At 37.5% G+C, this 21,715-nt stretch overlaps 1 protein-coding gene across 7 annotated transcripts in view; it reads left to right on the top strand.

Moving 5' to 3' along the window:
* Window positions 1-21,715, top strand: part of FBXW7 (F-box and WD repeat domain containing 7) — a 151,538-nt gene that overhangs the window by 64,106 nt on the left and 65,717 nt on the right. The window contains exon 3 of one of the 7 annotated variants that reach the window (XM_032444124.1): window positions 12,896-13,508. The exons of 4 other annotated variants lie outside the window; for them this stretch is intronic. In XM_032444124.1, the coding sequence (XP_032300015.1) occupies window positions 12,896-12,934 (39 nt within the window). In that variant the 3' untranslated portion in view covers window positions 12,935-13,508. Of the gene's footprint in view, window positions 1-12,530; window positions 12,836-12,895; window positions 13,678-21,715 lie in introns of those variants that run through there. 2 more of the 7 variants (XM_032444123.1, XM_015861324.2) reach the window with 2 other exon arrangements.

Below are 21,715 nucleotides of genomic sequence, written 5' to 3'. Positions count from 1 at the left end.
GTAGTAATTCATTTAAAACTCTGTTAAAATGAGTTTGTGTTTGGAGTTGCTCTGAGCATCAGGAAAAAACAAAGTTGGCAATAGTTTTTCCTCTCACTTCTGTGAGCTTCTCCTTCCTATCTTCACTATCTTTAAATGCTTAGGAGCTTGCCATTCACTCCCCTTGTTTTTTCTGAACCATGCCATTAAATACAGTGAGTTAAGATAAGTAAATGACTTAAGATGAATGTAATGGTCTTTCAAACTGCAAGTCAGAGCTGCTTTTATATTATTGTGATAGTGTAGAATTTTGGATCAAGTTTTGGATTTCATGAAAATAACACTTTTTGTCTCTTGCAGTACGGAGCTGTATTTTTCTGCTGGACTGTAATAACATTACAAATAGTCACGCTCTGAGATTGATGTCAATCAACACTTATAACCTTGGTCTTCTTTCTTGTTTGTGTACTACACAGTTTAGTTGCTGATAACTCCAAACATGCAGAATCAATTGGGAACATTCTGCGCTGTCATTAAGATGTAGTTTCTTAAGTATTTAAGGAATGCAGATTCTCGGTGTGTCTGTAGATAGCAAAATTCTTCCTCTTCTACACTAACCTACAGCACGCTTCTTGACTTTAAATATCAGCACTGCTTTTGAAAAATACTTTTCTCTTGCTTTGCATTTAGTTGATTGTAAGCAACAGGTTCATCTTCTGCCTGACATTTGCTGAGGGTTAGCTATATTGTTGCCTTTTGTAAGCAGAATCGCCCCTATGCCTTCTCTTGCAGGTACAGCTGCCATTAAATAATTGCTCCTTTGCTAATTTTCTTTAGTCTACAAGTGCATCATGAAACTTGCTAATTGATGCGTGGGCTCTGGCTGTAAGTTCCTGATAAAGTCTGTGGCTTATCTAAGAACTTGACTACCTGATTGAACTTCTTCATGCAGAATTCTTGAAATACTCAATAATTAAACCTGTGTCAGGGTTTTATGATGTTTGGTTGTCAGTATTCCAAATCATAGCATCATGTAGTGCATGGAGCATTAACTCTTTAACTCCTGTAAACCACTGACAACCTGTTTGTTAAGATGTCCCTTGCAGTCAAAGGAGAGGAATCTACCATATTGTAGGGTACTTTATTGTTTTTCATTATGGTTTATAGAACCAGTACTGCAGAAGTAATGAACTGTACTGGTGTAGAATTTATGGAGTTGGCAGTTTTGTGTGTCAAGAATCTCAAGAGCCTGGAGGGTAAGAAAAGTTAAGCAGAAAGTATTGACTTGGGCAGTCTGGAACATAGTTTTGACTACAAGATAATATTTAATAAGCAGGTGGTTTTGTTGTTTTTTGTTCTGTTTAGTTTTTGTTTTGTTGTTGCCTTCATTACAGAAAGATGTCTGTTACTTTGTGTGGAAAGGGTTAGTGCTGATTTTGGTCTCTGTTTTCCTGTTAAAGAGATTCTTTAATAGCCTAAAGACGTAGCTGAGTAAGGCACAAGCAATTTTCTGGCACTTTACCAGTAATTGAGGTCAGTCTTCTAGTCAGGGATTTACTTCAGAAGGGATTTAAACTAGAAAATAAAAATACTTGTGCCCAATTTGGCTGTACTGATACCTGACTTAATTGCAGTATTGTACCCCGAAGATGCACAGTGAGGATTCAGCCTGCATCTCAGAACATGCAACTTCCTTATTTCCATATGGTCCTCGCCAAGCACACTTGGTAGCTCCTTCTGAACATACGTGTGCTTCTTTTGGAGATGTATGTTTGTACACAGACATACCTCCAGCCCTTCCCTGCAACAGAAGAAATGCCAGCCATGTCTCCTTTGGGGAAGCATTCACTTGCTCTAGACTTGATCAGAAATGGTGAAGAGTATGAGGTTGTATTAACTTGAACTATCTTCTAGTTTCAGAATTGGTGCAGGATGCTGTGAGTACTACAAAGGAACTTGGTTGTGTGACTAAGACTGTGCTATCATGTTGCTTGATGGCTTTGTGTAGGACAAATCAAACCTGATCCTCTAGAATAAGTAACTTGAAGCATTGTCTTTCCTCATGCAATTTTTTTTTTTTTTTGTTAGAATTTGGAATCAGCACCAATTAAGCACATAAATTTTGCTCTGGATCTTAGTGCTCAGAATAAAATTGAGCTTTCTAATTTATACTTGGTAGATTTTAAGAATTTCAGTAATATTTGAGCTCGTGAATTCTATGGCAGCAACATTATGGAGCAGAACTCATGAAAGCATGCTTGAGAATACTTAGTGTGCTTACAGTGTGGGGAGTAACAAATACATTGTAATACCAATACATTCAAGAGAGAGGTCTGCCCCTCTTAAATATGCCATTTGTTCCTTATGTTGTTCTTGACTATGCGGCAGGTGCTGTTGCCTGATGTGATACTTAGCCCAAATACCTCTAGTTCCTAATGATACAGTGGTATTTTCTGAACTTATTATCAGTGGATGCTCATGCCTTGAATGTTGTTTATAAAAGCTGATGTTATTGGTTATAAACTTGATTCCAACGATGAATCCAAGTGTGAGAAAAGTAAAACTTTTGCTGGTGAACCAACTTCTAATTTTGTTGATTATTTTTTAAGATTTTTTTTTCCTTTAATTTTAAAGGATGTTCTTCAAATCTGTAGCCAAATTGGTATTAAAGTTTGAAAATGGTAGAATGGGTACCTTCCTTTTACTTGCTAGTGATTTATACTTACTAAAATTATGAGATCTGAAATAAACGAAGAGGGGTGGAGGGACAGAAAGCAATCAGAGGACCAGTATTACGTTTTAACAGCTGCTGCAGGGCTAACATTTTTGTCTTGATGCATTTGTCACTGTAATCTGTAGAGTATCCATATATCCTTTATTTCCATAGGAGCCTGTATTGTCTGTCAAACATGTTGGTATTCAGCAAACTGTGCACAATGAAATAATTTGCAGGTCTTTGTAAATTCTTGAGTGCAAGAAGAAAAACTCTACGCTGTCAATTTCTGTGGTAATTGAATCATTTCTGAATAGGCAGAATGATTACAGACAAGAAAAAAACAACCACCAACAAAACCCTTAATTTCCAAGCTATCTCAGAAGAATGTTTGAACTTCAATAACTTGATGTCAGTTGATGAAGACTGATTTTTGATGCATTAACTACTTTTCTTTGGTAGGCTTTTGATTCTGACCTGTGCATGAAGCCATGCTCACATTGTAGTTAATGGTATAGCTGCCTTTTATGCTGATTTATTAATCTGCTGTAGTGCTTTGTTCAGCATATGTACTCATATTGCAATTTCCTTTGTTGGTGAAAATACTTTAAGAAATAGCATTAAAACCTAAAACAAGCAGTTCTATAAATTGTCAGCTTTGTTGAAAGCATTTTCTCTGTGTTGTCCAATGTATGGTTAATGAAAATCGTATAAACTTCAAGTTTCTGGAAGTTTTGCCCTTCTCTCTGGACAAACAAGTTCAGGTCTTCACCAAATTACTGTAAGTTGTGTTTTAAGTTTCCTTTTTTTATACCCATATAAAAATGTGCATTAACTCTTATCAAGTGCAGCTTATAGTGTAACAGTGTATAGTTAATTGGTATTGACATCTTAAGGGTGAAATTCATTATATCCTGTGCATAGATTAATACCAAAAAGTACTATTGGAAATGATTTCTTTCAGTCATCTCTTTGGTACTTATTTCATTTCCTGTTTTCTGGATAACAAGTTTTTTTTTTAATGTTTGTAACAAAAAGATTGTAAAAGGGGCAGAGGTTTTGAGAGCAGCACAGTTAGCAAGGAATTGCTGAGGCTTGTGTTCCAAGTCAAACTGGTCCAAACCACTATTTCTCTGTAGAGAATATTTCTCCTTTTCATACTTGTTCTAACCAAAATCTAATGTTTTCAACTAACTTTACTACCTTACGATTATTGAATAGAATGAAAGGAGCAAATAGTGAATTTTAGTATATTCAGTGCAATTCGATCTTGGGAGGCAGTGTCTGTGTTTTTCAGCTGTGTCATGAAATATGACTCTGGTAATGCTTATTAAATTTTAATAAATTTGTTCAATCCCTGGTGCCTCTGAAGTGGAAAATGTACCTACAGCCACCACGGATTGCCAGCGGGGATAAATCCCATCTTATTCATCAACAATAGCCATTACTTCTTTACTTAAAAGTTGGAGTAATGTTTCCTGTAATTGCAAAGCACACTGATATTATGTTTGTTATTCAACTGCTGGTTATCCATGTTTGGCAGTGGGCAGGACACCTTTATTCTTCTTGCTTAAATTATGGAGTGTCTCTAATGGATGGCAGCTATTGTGATTATTATTGACCCAAATATATTGCGTACTAAGAGAAAAAAGTAATAGTCAACAAAAAACGTGTGCAGTTTTACCAGTGTAATGCAGAAGTTCTGACCCTTTGGTCAGATTTTCTAAAACACAGGAAATAAATCACATAATTAAATGAGTAACTAAAAATGGCACCAAACTGGAGGTGACAGCTAAATGAGAGAAATCAGACAACGTGCTTCATTATGAATCCCTTGTTCTTGCCAAATGAAGTATTGTTGCTTGTCTTTACATTGGGCTTGATCCAAAGCAAAGGGATTTCAGTTGTTAACCTGAGGCACTCATCTGCCTGTGCAATTTTTGTCTTTGGTGTAAACACCAAATATTGCATGTCCTACGGCAAGTACACCAGACTGTGCATGCGTGTGTGTCTGGAGGGGACAAAAAAATTCTAAGAGGCTGTTGAAACTCTTCCTATGCTGTGCCAGTAGGAATCTTTTGGTATTACTGTGCTGCATTTCTGTTCTTGGCTGACAGCTTGGATGACAAGCATCCAGCAAGAGTCGATTCAATTCTGGTTTTAGTTTCAATGTTCATTAAAAAAAGAAAGTAATTTTTGAATTAAATTCCTGTATGCATTTTAAATAATGAATATTTGAACAAGCCAGGAAAAGCCAATGCCTGTTAATTAAAAATACAGGCATGGGTTAAAAGAAAAATTATATATATCCAAAGAAACCGAAACAACCAAGACAAATAAAAGATCAAGGTGGCATCCATAGCAGCCAAGTGCAACATCTTCCTCTGGGTACCTGTTCTTTTCTATAATCTAGACATTCTTTACTTCACATATCTTGAGCTTTATAAATAGCCTCCCACCCCTTTTCAGCATGCTGTTAACCAGCTGAAAAGGATTATATAGCTTAATGTGTTGCTATCAAATGGATGCCAGCATAACAATTGGTTGTTGCATTTGTTAGATTTCTGTGTATTTTACAATTCAAGTGAGAAAAACATAATCTTGTATCAAAATATAGACCCTGATATCTGTAGTGTTTCAAACATGTACAGCGTATTACTTTGCACTGCTGTGTCTTCTATTTTGGCGTATTGGTATTTTATTTAGCTGCAGTAGCTGAATCTCTCAGCTTTCTGACAGCCATATAGAGAGCTCCCAGTCTCTATACAGGTGGGGTTTTATACAGCTAAATAGGCAGTATCTGAAGTGTTTACTACAGAAACAAAAAAATATATTTATGTAATATTAAATGGCAGAAATATTTTTAACAGCCTTCTCATGTTTTGGGCAATGTTCTTTCTCATGCTTAATATGTAGGAAGGGAGAACGTTTTAAGTTCCAAATTGCTTTTTATCAGTGCTTTCTACATACTGTTAAGAAGTAAGCAGTCATATTTTGAACGTTTAAATACTAAATTTTTGTATATGTATGTGTGTAGCGTACACAAATAGGTAATTTCTCATCAGAAGTCTTGCACTTAATGTAGGAAGATGATGTAGTTATTAATTTTTTTAAAAAGTTGAATTATGATATGTGAAATTAATGTTTTTGTGAAAGCAGTCTCCTTCCTTATAAAAATACCTGCTTCCCCTTCCCCTAGCTTGTCCTCAGCTGGGAATTTGACTTGCATTTTAATCCACTGTTAAATATTGCATGACTTCTCTACCTGTTGTTGTAGTTTTAATTCTTGTCTCAGCTCTATTTAAAGGTGCAACAAAAGCATAAATAAATGGTCAGCAAATCAATTCCTGCATAGCAGCTGCAGCAGTTCTTCTTAACAGCTGGTACAACTCTGACTAGACTTAAATGTACTTAACTAGCAAATCATATTATAGCCAATGAGGATTGGGCAGACGTTTCTGGAATGTTTGTAAAATGCAAGATGGTGAAGCTGGATCTCTGTTGCATACCTGAAATGCTTCTCTGAAATGTTTAGTGAAGGGAGGAAGACATGTTGCTTTAAGGATGGTTTAAAAAAAAAAAAAAAAGAAAAAAGAAAAAGGTGGCAATGACAACAAGACCCCATAGTACACTAAATAATGTTAGAAGGGTTGTGAAATAAAGCCCAAGGACACGAGTTTCTGATTGCAGATATTACGTACACATACAGAATGTCTAAGTGTGGTAGGAATTAGTTAAAAATGTACATGGTTAAGTATGTCTTTAATGATAGAGTAGTATCATTAGTACTGGCATACTGACACGTACATCTGCAGTTTACTAGAAAGGCTGTGGTTATATATTGTTCATAAATACTAAATGACCTTACAGAAAGGTATCTCGTGCAAATGGTCTCCTCTGGTCAAATGCTTTTTTGCACTGATAACTAGTGACTGAGGCCAGCCCTGTAGCAGCATGTTTCTTTCCCTTTCTTTTGATATTCAATTCTGTGTTCATTGATATGCCTATAAAAGTTTTATTTGTTGATGTCTCATCAGGACTGTTAATCCATGCTAAGGGATCTAAGAACAGGGAGACGTGACCTAATAGTTCAGTGTTGCCTGAAGGTGGAGGTCTTGACTGTTCTCCATTTCCAAATACTTTTGCTGTTTGTTTTGTGTTTGTATTACCATGTGTGTGGCTGCTTTGAGAGCTGCTTAGGTTTTCCAAGGTAAGGGAATATTTAATTAGTGACAACAAACTGAGGAGTTTGAGGCATCTTACTTCTTGGAGTCACTTTGGAGCACCATGTGAGAAGTGTTGTAGCTTGTTTAAGAAAGAAATTGGAAGCAAATGGCTGGAGCAAGGAAGGGAGAAGACCCTTTTTAAAGGAAAATAGTTGTTAGTCTAACACTGTGCCTAAACATTAGTGACTTGCTCACTGTGCAGTAAACTAATTTACAGATAGTATCGTTCCTTCTCTGATTTTTTTTTCCCTTGTAATAGTTTCCAAAATAGTTTTTTTTTATAGTAGTTGAACTAGTTCCTGTATTTCCTCTCATACAGATGTAGTTAGGATGTTTCAGCTTGGTATGCTGAATGCCAGTGCACAAAGTCATGGTTCAGCCTGATAAAGTGGAGGTGATAACGGCTTTGTCTTAGGCTTTGATTAGGTGTGAAAAGAAAAGGAGGGAGATAGGTATTGTGTAGTTTATCAAAAAGGAAGGTATTGGGCTAGAATCAGTGGAGAATAGGAGTAAAAAAAAAAACAAAAACCCAAGCAACCCCATGAAATGTAGAAAAATACCAAACCAGAAACTTAAGGTCTGCAGTAGAGCAATTGTACAGGGCTGGAGATTTGTGTGATGTTCTGCTGGAATGTAGAACAGTTATAATGTTCTTATGTTTATTCCTTCAACTTAAAAAAACTTTGAAAATGTCAGATTGCTTGTGTTCTGTTTTTTTTCTCACCAGTTGCTGCCTGCAAGGCTCAGAGGTGTTCTTGAGTTTTTTGAGCTTTGTGTTTGTGCATCAGATAAACCATGGTCATGATTTTCTTGGCAGCCGTTGCAGAATTAAAGTAGTATGTTGTATTCACTTGAATTCCAAACTTCTGTTCATAGCCAGTGCATTTGTATCACTTTTATAAGGGTTTGCACTTACACATGGATGATCTTTTCTCAGCTTATCTGTGGCAAAGTATTAACTTAGTTCATGGCAGATCTGAGTCTCCATTTTGGAGCGCAGAGGGGCATGTACTTGCTGGTAGAGAAGGATGAATCTGCGTTTGAACTGGGCATAAGTTAATATATAAGATGATGAGAAACTAGGCAACTTGGTGATCTCTGCTTTCCAGCTCCAGACTCAAGCAGGGAGGCTGCTATTCTTACTTCGGATAATCTGCTTGTCTCATTTCAGCTCCAAAGATGGTCAGTCATGGGATCAAACAGGTCCAGAGATCTGGTGATTTTTTTTTCCTGTCTCTTAACCTTACTGTCCTTCAGACTCACTTGCATCGGTGGTCACCATTATGATCCAAAATTAATGAACCTTAGCTAATGGTTAGATGTTCTGATCTACTCCTCAGGTTTTCCAGTAGGCAAGTGTAGTACTGGTAGATGCCATACATGAGTAGTCAAATACAGTAGGTCAAATTTAAGTACAAATTTATTTCAGGATAAGTGCTCGTGCTTAGTTACCAGGATCCATAAACAGATTTGAGTCATGACAAATGTCTAGAAGATTGTTTGTCTGATTTTGCCTTTGCTGACGTACTTGGTGTTCTGCTTCTCTCTTGGTGCCTACTGGTAGTTTTTTTAGATAATGCTGTTTTGTGAGGAGTAACGTATTTAGCCAATGGCTTTACCTTCATCCTCATCTACAGTTACTGAAACTTTTTCAGTGTCATAAAACTTGTACCAGCATCTACTACCAGGTTTGAAAGGTGCATCTCCCTCTTGTCTTTCATGGTAAAAACCTCATTCATCACAGTAATGATTGAGGGGTGAGTCTAAATGTGATTCTGAAGCTGGAATTAAAATCAAGAAGTGTTATCTGAGTCAGTCCGGATTAAGCAAATCTGGGTTCTTCTCTGCATTGCTGGGCTTTGACAAGAAAGCAAGTCTTTTTTCAGCAAAGGTATCTCACAGCCTTTTGTCTGTCTTACTTTCCTGACCTTCTGAATTTCTTGACTGACTTTCACGAAATCTAATAAAGAGAGTGAAAAAATAAGACATTACAAGTCTTCAGAGAATCTAGAATGTAGCTAGAAAAGGAAGAGATATTCATTAATACATCTGCTGAGGAGAAGTCTACAGGGTAGCTGTCACCTGGTTATGTATGGCTGAAACTTTGTGGAACTGAGTTTTGCTCTGACCGAATGAACTGGTTCAGATGACACTTGTTCCTCATTTTGTACCACTGGAGCCATTTTGAGACAAAACTCATAGTGAGGCATAAGCTTGAGGCAACTTTCTTACAGTTATGCTGTTCTGAAGGCCTCTCCTCCATGTAGGTGCACTAAGACTTTTGTAGGAGTGTAATGCCTTGGAGAAGCCTTAATGCAGTTCAAACACTGCTTAAACTGATGTGACAGTCTCTGTCACGAATCTCAACTTACACTTCCATTGCATGTGTTACAACAGGTCTGTGCTTGTTTTTTCATGAACTACAGAGAGCCATCACTAATTTTGTTGTATTTGTGTACCATAAATAGGTCTAAGTGATCCCTCCACCAATTCCCTCTATTCCTCCTTCAGGGATCTGGGTCATTGTTTTCCTACACACCCAGATTTTTGCACCGGATAAATTGGGATATGGTAGACTCCTGAGCAACATTTGGTTTTGAATATAGTGCTACTAATATAGTTGCAGTTAGTTTGGTAGTTAGTGCCTTGTTTCTATGCAGCTTACTCATTTTCCTGTACAAGGCAGGCTCATATGTAATATATCATTTGGGAGCTATTCATGTACTGCTATTAAAGTCCTTCACATAAATAAGCTTGAGTCCACAGTCACTGTTTAAGAATAGTTACCAGTGTAGCATAGATTGTTTTGCTTTGCTCACGAAATGGTTCTTTCTGTGCATGGGTGAGCATCAGGGGAACAATAAGACTTGTGTATAAATGTAAATCCTACTGCATACTCTATGCTACAACTGTGCAAAGCTTTCTGAAAATATTATTTAGGAACTACATTATCAAATACATTCAGAGGGTAAATGCTGATGTCCTGTCTCAATACCCGTTACTGTGAGAAGGTAACTTTTGAAACATTGCAGTGCTCTGCTTTATCCATTTGAGGGCAGCTGCTCACCGTTAAGAACTGTCAAAAAAGTGCATGGTGTTCTGCTCTCTGTATTTCAGCCTTCATGTACTTAGAAACAGTTCATTTAGGCCTGTTTGTTACATCACCATATTAAAACGTCTTAAGTGTTTGTTTCACCTTCTAGTGACATTTATTTTATATTTACTTAGAAACAAGATGTTAGAGAAATGTATTACAAAGAAGTGAAGCTGGAATTTCCATAGTTGAAAAATTTTCAAATTTACGTGTTCTTACTCTGCATTGTACAAAAAAATGAACTCTTCTAAAGATAAAAGCAGTAGAATTGTTCTTTAAACTACTTTGTTAAAGCTTTAGTTTGAAGTATGCATGTAATAACCACAAAAAGCAAAGCTATCTAGTATGTGCAGCGTATTCCTGACACTTCTAAGATAGCCAACGGTCTCCAGTTTTGTCTTCCTATTACACTCTCTTACTGCTTAAATTAGACTGTTATATTTTCAGACTAAGGACTCTCACTGATGACATGTTTTTAGCCATCCAGCATAGCTTGGGACCTTTGAACACTGACTGTAGGTATTGTCTTGCAGTAGTAATGTGTTATACTTGTAAGACTTACAAGAAGTGATGATATGTGGAGACAAGAATGGACAAGGAAAATCAGGGCTGATAGTATAAGCGTTTGGTGGGGGAGACAATGACAAAAACAAGGGAAAAATATTCAGAGAGAAAAAATGAAGCTTTTCCATATTGATATGGTAAAGAGTGACATGTAGCATAGTAACTTGTGCCAAAGCTTTATTCCACTTTGGCGTTACCCACTTCAAGTGGTCAATGCTGATCTGGAATGTGATACTTTTTTTGAATAAGAAAGAAATATGTCTCTGTGGATTTACTGTAGAATAGCGACTTACAAACACTTGGACATTACTGAGGGAAAACTGACATACTGCTGACACTTAAACCATATGCAAAAGAAGGGCTGCTAATCAGGATTGTATCTGAAGTGGTATGAGGATTATCTGTGACTGGAGACGTGTGCTGCAAGTGGTGGTGTGAGAATGCCTTGTTTTATTTAATTGTCTTCTCTCAGCCATGTGCAGAGCTGCAGGTGGACCAAGTCCTGTTCTCCAGGTCAGTTTGGAGCTGCTGGAAAAGGAGAGGAGTGAGTGTAAGCTAGGAAGCTCTGATATCAGGCAAGAATGGCTGTTATTAGGGAACCTGCTTTGCAGGGGGGTTGGACTCGATGATCTCTGGAGGTCCCTTCCAACCCCTACAATTCTGTGATTCTGTTATTAGTAAAATAGAACAGTCTGCAGCACCACTGGATCTTACTTTTATCAGCTGTGCATTGAGGCAGTCTCTTAAAACTCAGCTTTTCAGCAATTTCTGATAATGTATACACACACACACATGCAGTACATGGAGCTTGTTTGTCTGAGTTCAACAGTGATCCTAAGACACCTTTCTAAAGTCTTGTAGCCAAATGAAAGCATATTTGTTGTATAAAATAAAGTCCTTCAGAACGATGCTTTAAAGTATGATCTGATTATGTTGCTGTTAAGCATAGTCTAATGATAAACAGCTATATGTCATTTATAGGGTGGAAAATAAGAAAACATAGGGGGTCCTTCAGAAGGGAATATACATCTAAATCTTTCTTTAATATGGCATGTGAAAGGAACAGTAAAAAAGAAAAATATGTGCGTGAAAGTACTGTGCTATCTACCATTCTATTGCATCATTTCCATATGCAGTATCTGTAAAGAGAAAGTTATTTGTCTGAGAGACATTTTCTCAAGTAAATGCTTTCTGTAATGTGTGTATATAATGAATGAAACATTTTTGGACTTTTGTAGGTGTTTTTTTGTTAAAAAAAAAAAAAGCTTTCAACAAGCAAATGTGTAGTCAAAGAAGGTCCTTTATATGCAAGTGAAACATGATGACAGGTTGGCTTTTTGAGGGGGAAACAAAGGGCTAAGTGGGGATGCTAATAACAGGCATATTTTAATGCTGTCTTTTGTTAAGTTACAGTGTTGTGCTTCAAGCAGTAAAGCATTACTATACTCCCCCCTTTTGCCCCTCCATAATTATATAGTTAATTATCTTTGCCAGGTTGTGCATAAAGGGACATGTAAGATTTCTTAATGGTCATTTATTCACCGTGTTTTGGGCTGTTCTGACTCACTTCATACGAAGGCTTTGATGGCTTTTTACATCTTTTATCAGTAATTTCGTAAGACGTTTTCACAGGCTTTTGTCTCAGTCTACCTTGTTTTGCTCAAAAAGGTTTTCAAAATTTGAATACATTTTTAAGAACCTTGTTGAAGTACAGAGGTTGAGGAGGTTGTGGGAACAGCAGCATTGTAGAAAAGCTAGTTTGATTAAAAAAAAAAAGAAAAAGAAAAAAAAAAAAGGAAAAAAGAACACCCCCCCTCCCCCCCTAAACAACTAATTGCAGATAGTTTAAGTAACAAGACGTGACTGTTCTAGCTTGTTTTGGTGGAATAAGAACTTACTGCAGTAAATGGCACTAAGCTGGGCTTGTGCTAAGAGCAGTCTCTGTGTCCTATAGGGATCTGCCCTCTCAAAGGAAGGGGGCCATGGATTTTCTCTACCCGCAGAGAAAGGACCCTTCGCTTCTCCTTCATAGTGCTGTGGTGCTGGGCCTGGGCTGCCTTGCATCTCAACCAGCCACTGAAGGGAAGAACACCTCAGTGCCACCTTGTCCCTAGAATCAAGGCCCTGGGATGCTTCTGCCCCACAGCAGCAGGGAGGAGTGTGATGCAGGCAGGGGTACCTGTACATCAGTAGAGAGGAGTAGGAAGAAAATAGTCTTCCTTATGATTAAAAAGAGCAATTTTCAAGCCAGTATGTTTACTTTGGGTGAGTTCCATTTCTTCCTGTATTTTTATTTCTGTTTCCTTTTTAATCATTGAGACTTATCAAAACATCGTGATTGTGGAAGACAGCAAGTGAGAAACAGGAAGGCCTGGGTGACTTTCTTAGTCGCTGTTCATCAAAATTTTTATTGAAAGCCTCCAGATGAAGTCCACCTGGAGAGCGGTGAAGGTGATCTTGCAGTGACGCTGCTACAAGGTTGGAGTCTCCTTGGATTCTCACTCGAAAGGACAGCACCAACTCATAAAATAAATCATTTCAATGTAATTCTTACTTTAAAGTGCACGTGTAAATGTCTGTGGGAATTAAAACTCCTGACAGTCAGAATTTTCAACTTCATTTCTAATTTGAAGATCCCTTTTCAGAGGAGTGTTCCCCTGACATGGCAGGGGAGGTCCCCCAGCTGTGTGACTGGCAGGAGCAGTCTGCCTGCCCCTTCGCAGTATAATTCCTGTCTATACTAGGATAGCTCGCACTTCACTGAGCAGCAGACGGGTCAGGACACTTGGCAGGAGAAGGTTGAGAGACAAAGGCAGCAGGCTGTGCAGCGCTGAATCACCACTTTGAAGCATACACTTTTAAAAGAAGTCATGCAACTTTAGAAGAGCAGTGTTTTTTTATTTTAAGCAATGTTTGTGCGTTACTAGTAGACTTGACAAAGTAAGAGCAGTAAAATGTCCAAACCTGGGAAAACTGCCATAAACCATGGCTTGGTTCCTGTTGATCTCAAAAGTGCCAAAGAACCCCTACCACACCAAACTGTGATGAAGATATTTAGCATCAGCATCATTGCCCAGGGCTTGCCTTTCTGCCGTAGACGGGTAAGTGCAGAATTCTTTAGAACCTGACTTTGCTTGTGGTTCAGAGCTTTGTCATGGCGTACTGATCTGCGCATTTCCTTGTCTTAGGGTATCATAGAAAAGCCCTCTTGTCAGTTATTTCAGTAATTCTTCTGCTTCATTTTAATTAAAATGCAGATATATTGTTTTTCTTAGAAATTTAAAGAAACATGCAGAGATTATCATAGAGATGTATATCACCTGGGTGAAAAAATACATAAAAACAGATGTATTCATAAATGTGTGGTTTGCTTTTATTTGCTTTTTTAGGTGCTGCAAGTAGGTTAGAATTAAAATACATCTGATGTTGTTCTGAACTGTACTGACACAGCTGGATACTAAAGTAGAGAATTCAGAGACCCTAAACTTATTTAATATTTAAACATTTTTAGTAGTAATTGTTAAAGTTTGGTTTTATTGCTTTTGTAACTCAGTAGCAGAGATAACATTTTTGCTGTTACAGAAAATAAAAATAGCATGTTACTATGTGGAGGTTGCGATATAGTTTATATATAGACAATCCTAGCCTGACAAACTATCACGGGTCTTATGCTACAAGTTCAGGAGCTATATGAATAAAGTGGCTCTTAAGACTATTTTCCACCCCTCATATAATTTTCAATAAGTGTTTTCAAATAAACCTCTATCATGATTTTGATTTTGATGATTGTTTCTATGATTCTATGATTATGTTGCATGGTTTGCGTACTGCTAAGCTCATACTCTTTTCAAGTCATTAATTTGTGATCTTTATTACTCTTTGAAACTAATTTGAATAGGATTACAAATAAATTCACTCCTCATAATGCATTTACCCCACAGTACCAAGTTTTCTATCGCTACTGAATAAATATGAATTCCATTTACTAATGTCAGGTTTTAAAATCTGACTCAGCTTTTGCAAATGCTCTGACTTACCTTAAAAACCAAAATATTCCTTTTAGTGAACTCAGGAAGTGAAATTATACATGAAACCTGAATTTGACAAGATTGCCTTGGAAAACTTGAGTTCTTATGACACTGCTTTTAATGTATATTTTTTGTATGTAAAAGGTACATGGTATGCATTGAAGGCTCCAGCATAATATCAGCCTACTGCAGTGCAAATACTAGAACACATCTATACACCATTATTATAAGGGTATAGTGTGCATTTTGGAAAAGAATTCTTTTTGGGAAATGCAGTACTATGCTGAGTAGCAAATAAGGAGGTTGGAAGCGATGAAGTTAACCCTTTCTTTACAGGATTTTTCAAGTTTTCAACATGGTTTGAATATTGTTTGCTTGAAAGTAAGCATTAGGAACATGTTTGGTTATTTTTCATTCCATTGTCCTTGTCAAAGCTTAATGTGGAATATAGGGTAAAACTTTTTCAAGTTCAGTGGATGTACTGCATGACTCTGATTTAAGGAAGCAATGACAGTATTAAAACGTTATGATGTTAGCACAATAATGCTAATGTTTTGTGTGTATTTTCTGTAGTGAAAATACCATTTAAAAAGCAGTTATATGAAGAAACTCCATTGTTCGAAAATTTCCGCAGTCTATCAGTTGTCCTGTCCTAAATCACATTTGAGCACCCAGTTTAACGACTTGGTTTTAGGATTACGAAGGATCTCAGAAATGTTCAGAATCTGTTTTTCCTTTATCATTAGGACTAAGCTGGAAATAAGTTAATGCTGTAGTACTTTTTTACCTGCTATTTAAGTTTTGCTAGTCTTTGGACATGACTGGTTCTTGGTCTGACAGTGGCTGCGGAAAGGCTGCGAGTCTGCGCCTTTGCTCTCATGCCTTGCAACCTACTCAAAGCCTGCATATAACTCACAGCCATTACCATATTGGGTTCATTCCATGCTAATGTGAATTGGTTGCGTAAAAGATCTGCTTTGTCATTTCTATACATCAAAGTATAATGCAAATTTTGAGTATCCATAGAAGAGAAGACCAATACTTCTATTAGTGCATTTATTGTTATATTAAGCATAGCATGAACCAAGAAGATATTTTCCTCTAAAATAGGAGTTATGACAGTTCTGGCACAGTCTTTGCTGGTAGACAACTCTTTTTTTAAAAATTCTGTTAAGAAGTGATCCATTAAATTACTTAACATTGAATGTTCAGCCCTAAACCTAACCAACTTTAGAGCACGAGCTACAGTTCTCTTCCAAATTACTGAGCAGGCAGTATGTAATACCAGTACTGACTTCTGTCAGGCAAGTGTGTGATCGGGCCACACAGTCGCTGGCAGGACTTAAAAATAATCAACCTTCTCCTGGTTTGAACTCATTTCTTCTCCTCCTTTGCCGTACATTAAACTGAGCAGAACATGTTTAAAATATGTACTGTGATCCTCGGAAGTAAAACTTCTTCCGTTATGGAAGCTGACAGTTCATAGCTTCTGCATCCTCTGCTTCTGTCAAGAAGTGCACTATAAATGGTCACAGGACTTAACAGTTTGCCTGTACGCATTTTGTCGGTTTGCTCATGTAGTTAAAACACTCATCTGCAATACCACTCATCCGAGGCTGGGTAAAAATAGTATTACTTAGCATTCTTTTGTAGCACTTGAAAATAACTTGGTGCATGACTTTAGTGCTTCTATGGTAAATGTGTGCGTTCCTCCTAAATTGCTGCTGAAAGCAGTGATGCTGGATTGTCAAACGTAAACACAGCTCTTGTCCTCTTTAGCTGCTTACGTGTCTTTTGTAAGCACCAAAGCAGATTTTGCTGTGTGCTGTGAAGGGGCAATGAAGTCTCTCAACCAGTATATCCTTCAGCTATCATATATCATTTAACTTTAACTGCAGCTGATCACTGAACATACTTATGTGACAGTCATGCGTGTCACGTATGTTCAGAAACCAAGTGCTGTATTTTGTCTGTCATGATAAATGCTTTCATTTAATTAAAAATTAAGCTGTAAATTAACTGTATTCCCCCCCCCCAGACTTCTCTAAAACCAATAACAATGAAAGTATGTTTCTTTTCAAACAGTTCTAATTAATATTTCTTTGAGAGTCTGTACGTTAAAAACAGATCTCCCCCCTCTTCAGCTTTCATGTGTTTATTTTTTCTCCCTGAAAATTCCAGTACTTACTGCTTTTATAAGTTGCTATATAACAATTGCACTATATTGAATAAGTATTTTTAAGAAATGGCGATCAGAGAAATGCTTCCTTCTGTAGGACATACTTGCATATGAGATAAAAGTAGGATAAGGCATTTTTGTGTTGATTTGTATTCCAACTTGTAGACCTGTCTTTATGTAAAACTAATGTTGGTTTTACACATGACACATGGCATAGGTCTACTTGTGACTGCAGTAGAGCGCTTGAAATGAGTCTCCAGTTTCTTTTCCCTACTCCCTTTGACTAATATGCTAGTAATTGTTTCAAACGTTAATGTGCCTTATGCTTGAGCACCTTCACTTCCTGTTGTTGGGTTTGTTTTTTCTTTTTTAAGTGTTTGAAGCATCTCCAGTCAGCACTTCATGATCTTCAACATCTTTTCCAGCCTGAGCAATTCTATGATTCTATGACCTTCATCCCCTTTCAAAAGAGGAGTAGAAAGTACTTCCTCAGTGGGGCAGTAGCCACAAAGAGATGCCATCTGTTGCTTATTTGCTCAGTCTGGAGTGGTGGCAGGCTGAAGTCTCACTTTCTCCTTCCTTATTTTCTTTCCCCTTCTTTGTGCAATTGTCCCTTTCACTGGAATTGCTATAAATTGACTCAATTCCATACTTGGGAGGGATTAAAAGGGAAATCACACAGGTGGAAAAACACTAGGCATATCCTGAATTACCTGGTTAATTACCTGGTTACCTGGTGGCTCTAGTTAACTGAGGATGGTTCAGCATGACTTAGGTGATGTGCCCAGTGGTCTTGCAGCCTATGCTTACAGGAGATTTTCTAAGCCGTATCAAAATCCACCCACTCACCTTATTTATATATTTATTTTTAAACCTTTAAACCACAGATGCAGTCTACTGGTAGTGTTACTGGCCTTGTAGAGCTGCATACGTGCAGAAGGCATATTCTGTCTGCCTCTGTGTGGGGTATAACAGAAGCTCATGACTTAAGATAGCCAGTTGTAGGAGGGAGTGTTTAGCTTGCCATTCAAACAGCTGTTCCTTGTGTCTCATGGAAAAAAGAAGACTTGTAGCTAAATTGTTCAGATCAAGCGCAGCCTGCTGTAGCACCTAAAAAAATACCTGAACAATCTCTGAGAATTTTTTTTTTTTGGCTTGTACGTCCACTGCAGCATATTATAGACCCTCCCAGAGGTTGGGTTTTCAGAATATTCAGTGATCTTTTCTCACTGTGCTGTCTCTAAGAAAAGCTTTTGTTTTTAAATTGTACTGCCTATTTCTATCCAAGATTAAAAAAAAAAAAGCAGCAATAAGAGTCTCATTTGTGTTTAACATTACGTAAAGTGTTTTTCTTTGTGTTTTTGATGTATTCATTTTCATGAACTGAAAATGAAAAGTACATATGAACTTTCATTTCCCAGGCAGTGAACAGTGTCTACTTAATACAGACTGATAGGCAGGTGCATATGCTAAAAGTGGTCAGGAAGATGCTGAAGGCAGTCGCTTAAATTCAGAAGCTGAGGGAATGGAGGTTGACTGGGCAATTCTGTTCCATTCTGCTGAATTGTTTATATGTATTTAGAAAGCTTTACTGCTATTAGAGATGAGCTATTTAAACATGCTGTATTGACTTTGCAAAAGCTCTTCACCTCCACGAAGACAGTCTGCTTTGCCCTCTCAAGCCATGGAGACCGCAGGAGTCAACAGAAGAGGGAATGGGAGACAGCAGTGCAGCCATGAACTTGACCCCAGTGCCTCTCCTTATTGATCATTCTTGAACAAAACTTACAAAATGTGTAATTAAATATTTCATTGCTTTGATACCTAATTAACTAGGATTTTTTTCTTTTTCTTTTTTTGCATTCTCTTACGTTACAAAGTAGGCATTTCTTGTCCTTCTGCAGCAAATGAAGCCATTTTAATTTCCTGAACATATCTATTTTGGGTAGGAATGTTTGTAGGGGGGAAAAATGCTCTGTGGTATCATGACTTGCTCATAATGTAGAAACATGAAGAACCTGTTCTAACTGGCATTCGTTCTTCTGGCATTTCCCAGATGTGGAGTGGAAGCTGAACTGAACTAGAATGATACCCAGATGAGTCACAGGCAGGGCTGTAGCATTAACATCTCCCTCATCACACCTAATACTTCTTTTTTTTTTTTTTTTAATTCTCTTTGTGATGATCCGTAGCTGTCAGGGAGCGATGGTTTTGCTGGTTTAAGTAGTTCTGCTCATCATCTGCCCCATTCCTAGATTCCTTCTTTCAGTTTTAGACTTAATGCTGCTTTTCCCCCACAGCTTCTTGTTGATACTCATCCTCTGATGAAAACAGACTCCATTTTCCCCTTGAATTCTCTCTCCTGTTACACTCTTCCCAGCTTCCAAGTTTATACTTGTCTTTACATCATATGAAAATTGAGTGTGTAGTTTCAGAGAATAAAAATGCTCAAGAAGAGCAATAGAGCATCTATCCAAATTGTGTTCATGTATTATATAAAGTTACTCAGTTACTTGAAAAGGACAAGGAAAAGCACTACAGCTAATGTGACTTTTCCTTTTCTGCGTTTTTAGTCAAGGAAGATGACTGTACTTTTTGTTTGTTCTTCCTTAAAATATTTTCTGTGTAACTAACTTGTTTGTAGGGCTTCCTGGTGAGAGGATTGAGATAGTTGTAGAATATACATGTAACCATTGCCCAGACTGATCACACTTAAAAAAGACTTTAGTTACCTCTCAGATGAATGTGATGCTAGTAGTCTGTCGTACATTCCATGGGGTGGGATAATAAATTTTCTTAAAGCTTCAGATGATAATTGTGAACTCTGTGCTACATTTTTAGTATGTTGCAAATATACAGGTTTGTGAAAGAGAAGTGCTGGCTACGAATATAATAAGAAGACTTACAGAAGATGCAGGAAATGTATTTTAATAACATTGCTAGTACTATTAACATTGTTTTTCGTAGGCAAAAAAGCAATAGATCCAGAATCACAAAAAATATGTGATCTCTAAACTGATTAAGAAAGGGACGAGAAGAGGAGGCTCAGGGGAGACCTTATAGCTCTCTATAACTTCCTGAAGGGGGGTTGTAGTGAGCTGGGGGTTGGCCTCTTGTGTAATCAGTGATAGAACTAGAGGGAATGGTTTTAAGCTGCGTCAGGGGAGATTCAGGCTGGACATTAGGAAGTATTACTTTTCGGAAAGAGTAGTCAGGCATTGGAATGCACTGCCCAGGGAGATGGTGGAGTCCCTGACCATGGGAGTGTTCGAGAAACGCTTGGATGTGGCACTGAGGAATATGATTTAGCCAGGAAGTATTGGTAATGGTTGGACTAGATGATCTTCTAGGTCTTTTCCAACCTTGATAATTCTGTGATTCTGTGAGAGAAGAATGTGTTTAAATTCATAAATTATACTGAAAGTCTAAACATATTCTTCTGTATATTATTTTCCCATCTAAATTATCTGAGTCTGGGAACATTTCTTTAACCCAACTGCTACTGATTTTGTACTTAATATAAAAGGAACCCATGTTTCTTAGTAAATGCTGATGCATTAAGCTTCTTTGTGGTGTAAGGAAATACTTTGTTTTACAGGGAATGGTGTGGCTCTGGCAAAGACAGTAAATATTTTGTATTGTAATCTGTAATCCATGCCACTTTCTCTCCACTCTATTTTAGATCCTTTATTGAGCTTGTGTAAGATGCATTGCTTTTCAAATGCAAGATAGAATTGTATTTGTAAGCTGCAAAACAGAAAGTAACCTTTATATATTGTAGGAATCTTGTAATTAAATGCATGCAAATTTGAGACCAGAAATTTCAATGCATGCATCTGTGGAATTTCCAAAATTGCATTTGACTCCAGTTTCTGTAGTCATCATATATTTCAGCTCATAATACGGTTAGTAAGTCACGAAGGTAACTGTTGGCAGTGTGCTACTCTTAAGAGGAAAGGTCTCACAACACACCATGTGATTTAGATGCTGCAATCTCTATCTGTTCATGTATACAGTCACTGAATTGAAAAGCATACTTCTATTTACAGCTACTACTATTAGTATTACAGGAATATTGCCCTTGAAGTTGTATGCAAAAAGGTCTCTGTAGAAAGACAGAGGACAAAGTGGAAATACAAATGTGTAGTTAGCCTCTGTGAAGACAAAACTGTTCTTAAACCACAGATCACTACAGTCTGTAGGTGATGCTATACTGCTCTTCTAAAAATGCTCTCCCAGCAGAATTTTACTTTCTAAAGATTGATAAAAGCAGCATAGCAGGTGCCATGAAGGTATTTTCAGTATGTTTTTAGCTGCATTCTTTGTACTTAGGTGGGCTTACAGCTATACTTAAACAGTAAGATTTTGTTGCTCAAAATGACTCTGGATGATACGGTGTTCTGTAAGTACAAATGGCAGTCTCTTCCAAAGCATGTAGCTATTAATAGCCCCTAACACAAGATTACTTCTCATGATAACTGCAGCAGCTGGCAAGAATGTTTGCGATTTTAACATATTTGCAGCACTACTACATTCCGTCTTGCATTTCTCCTGTGGTTGGTTGTCAGTGAAATTTCAGACCTAATTCCTACCATGAAGTTTTTCATGGCCTTAGAGTCTCTTGCCTTTTCTGCCTCACCAGCTCCAAATCTCCAGATGCCAGGCTATCAATCTAGTCCACTTCTGCCTAGTACCTTTTCAGTAGACATAGCTTCTCTAAAGCATCTCTTTTCTATCCTGTCGCTTTACACCCACAGTGTTCCTCTCTTCTGCCTCTCCACTTACGCTGCATGCAGTTCTGGTAAAACCCTTCCTGCCCACGCACCTCCTTGAATGAAACAAGGAATTATCTGTAGCTGGCTAGTCTAGTATTTCTTAATTAAACCCAGATAAACCATCAGGTTGAAAACATTTAAAAATACAGCGGCTGTA

The sequence above is a fragment of the Coturnix japonica genome, chromosome 4 (genome assembly GCF_001577835.2).
Source record: "Coturnix japonica isolate 7356 chromosome 4, Coturnix japonica 2.1, whole genome shotgun sequence".
Lineage (NCBI taxonomy): Eukaryota > Metazoa > Chordata > Aves > Galliformes > Phasianidae > Coturnix > Coturnix japonica.
Note: the sequence above shows the minus strand (reverse complement) of the source record. Positions and strands in the feature narration are given on the sequence as shown.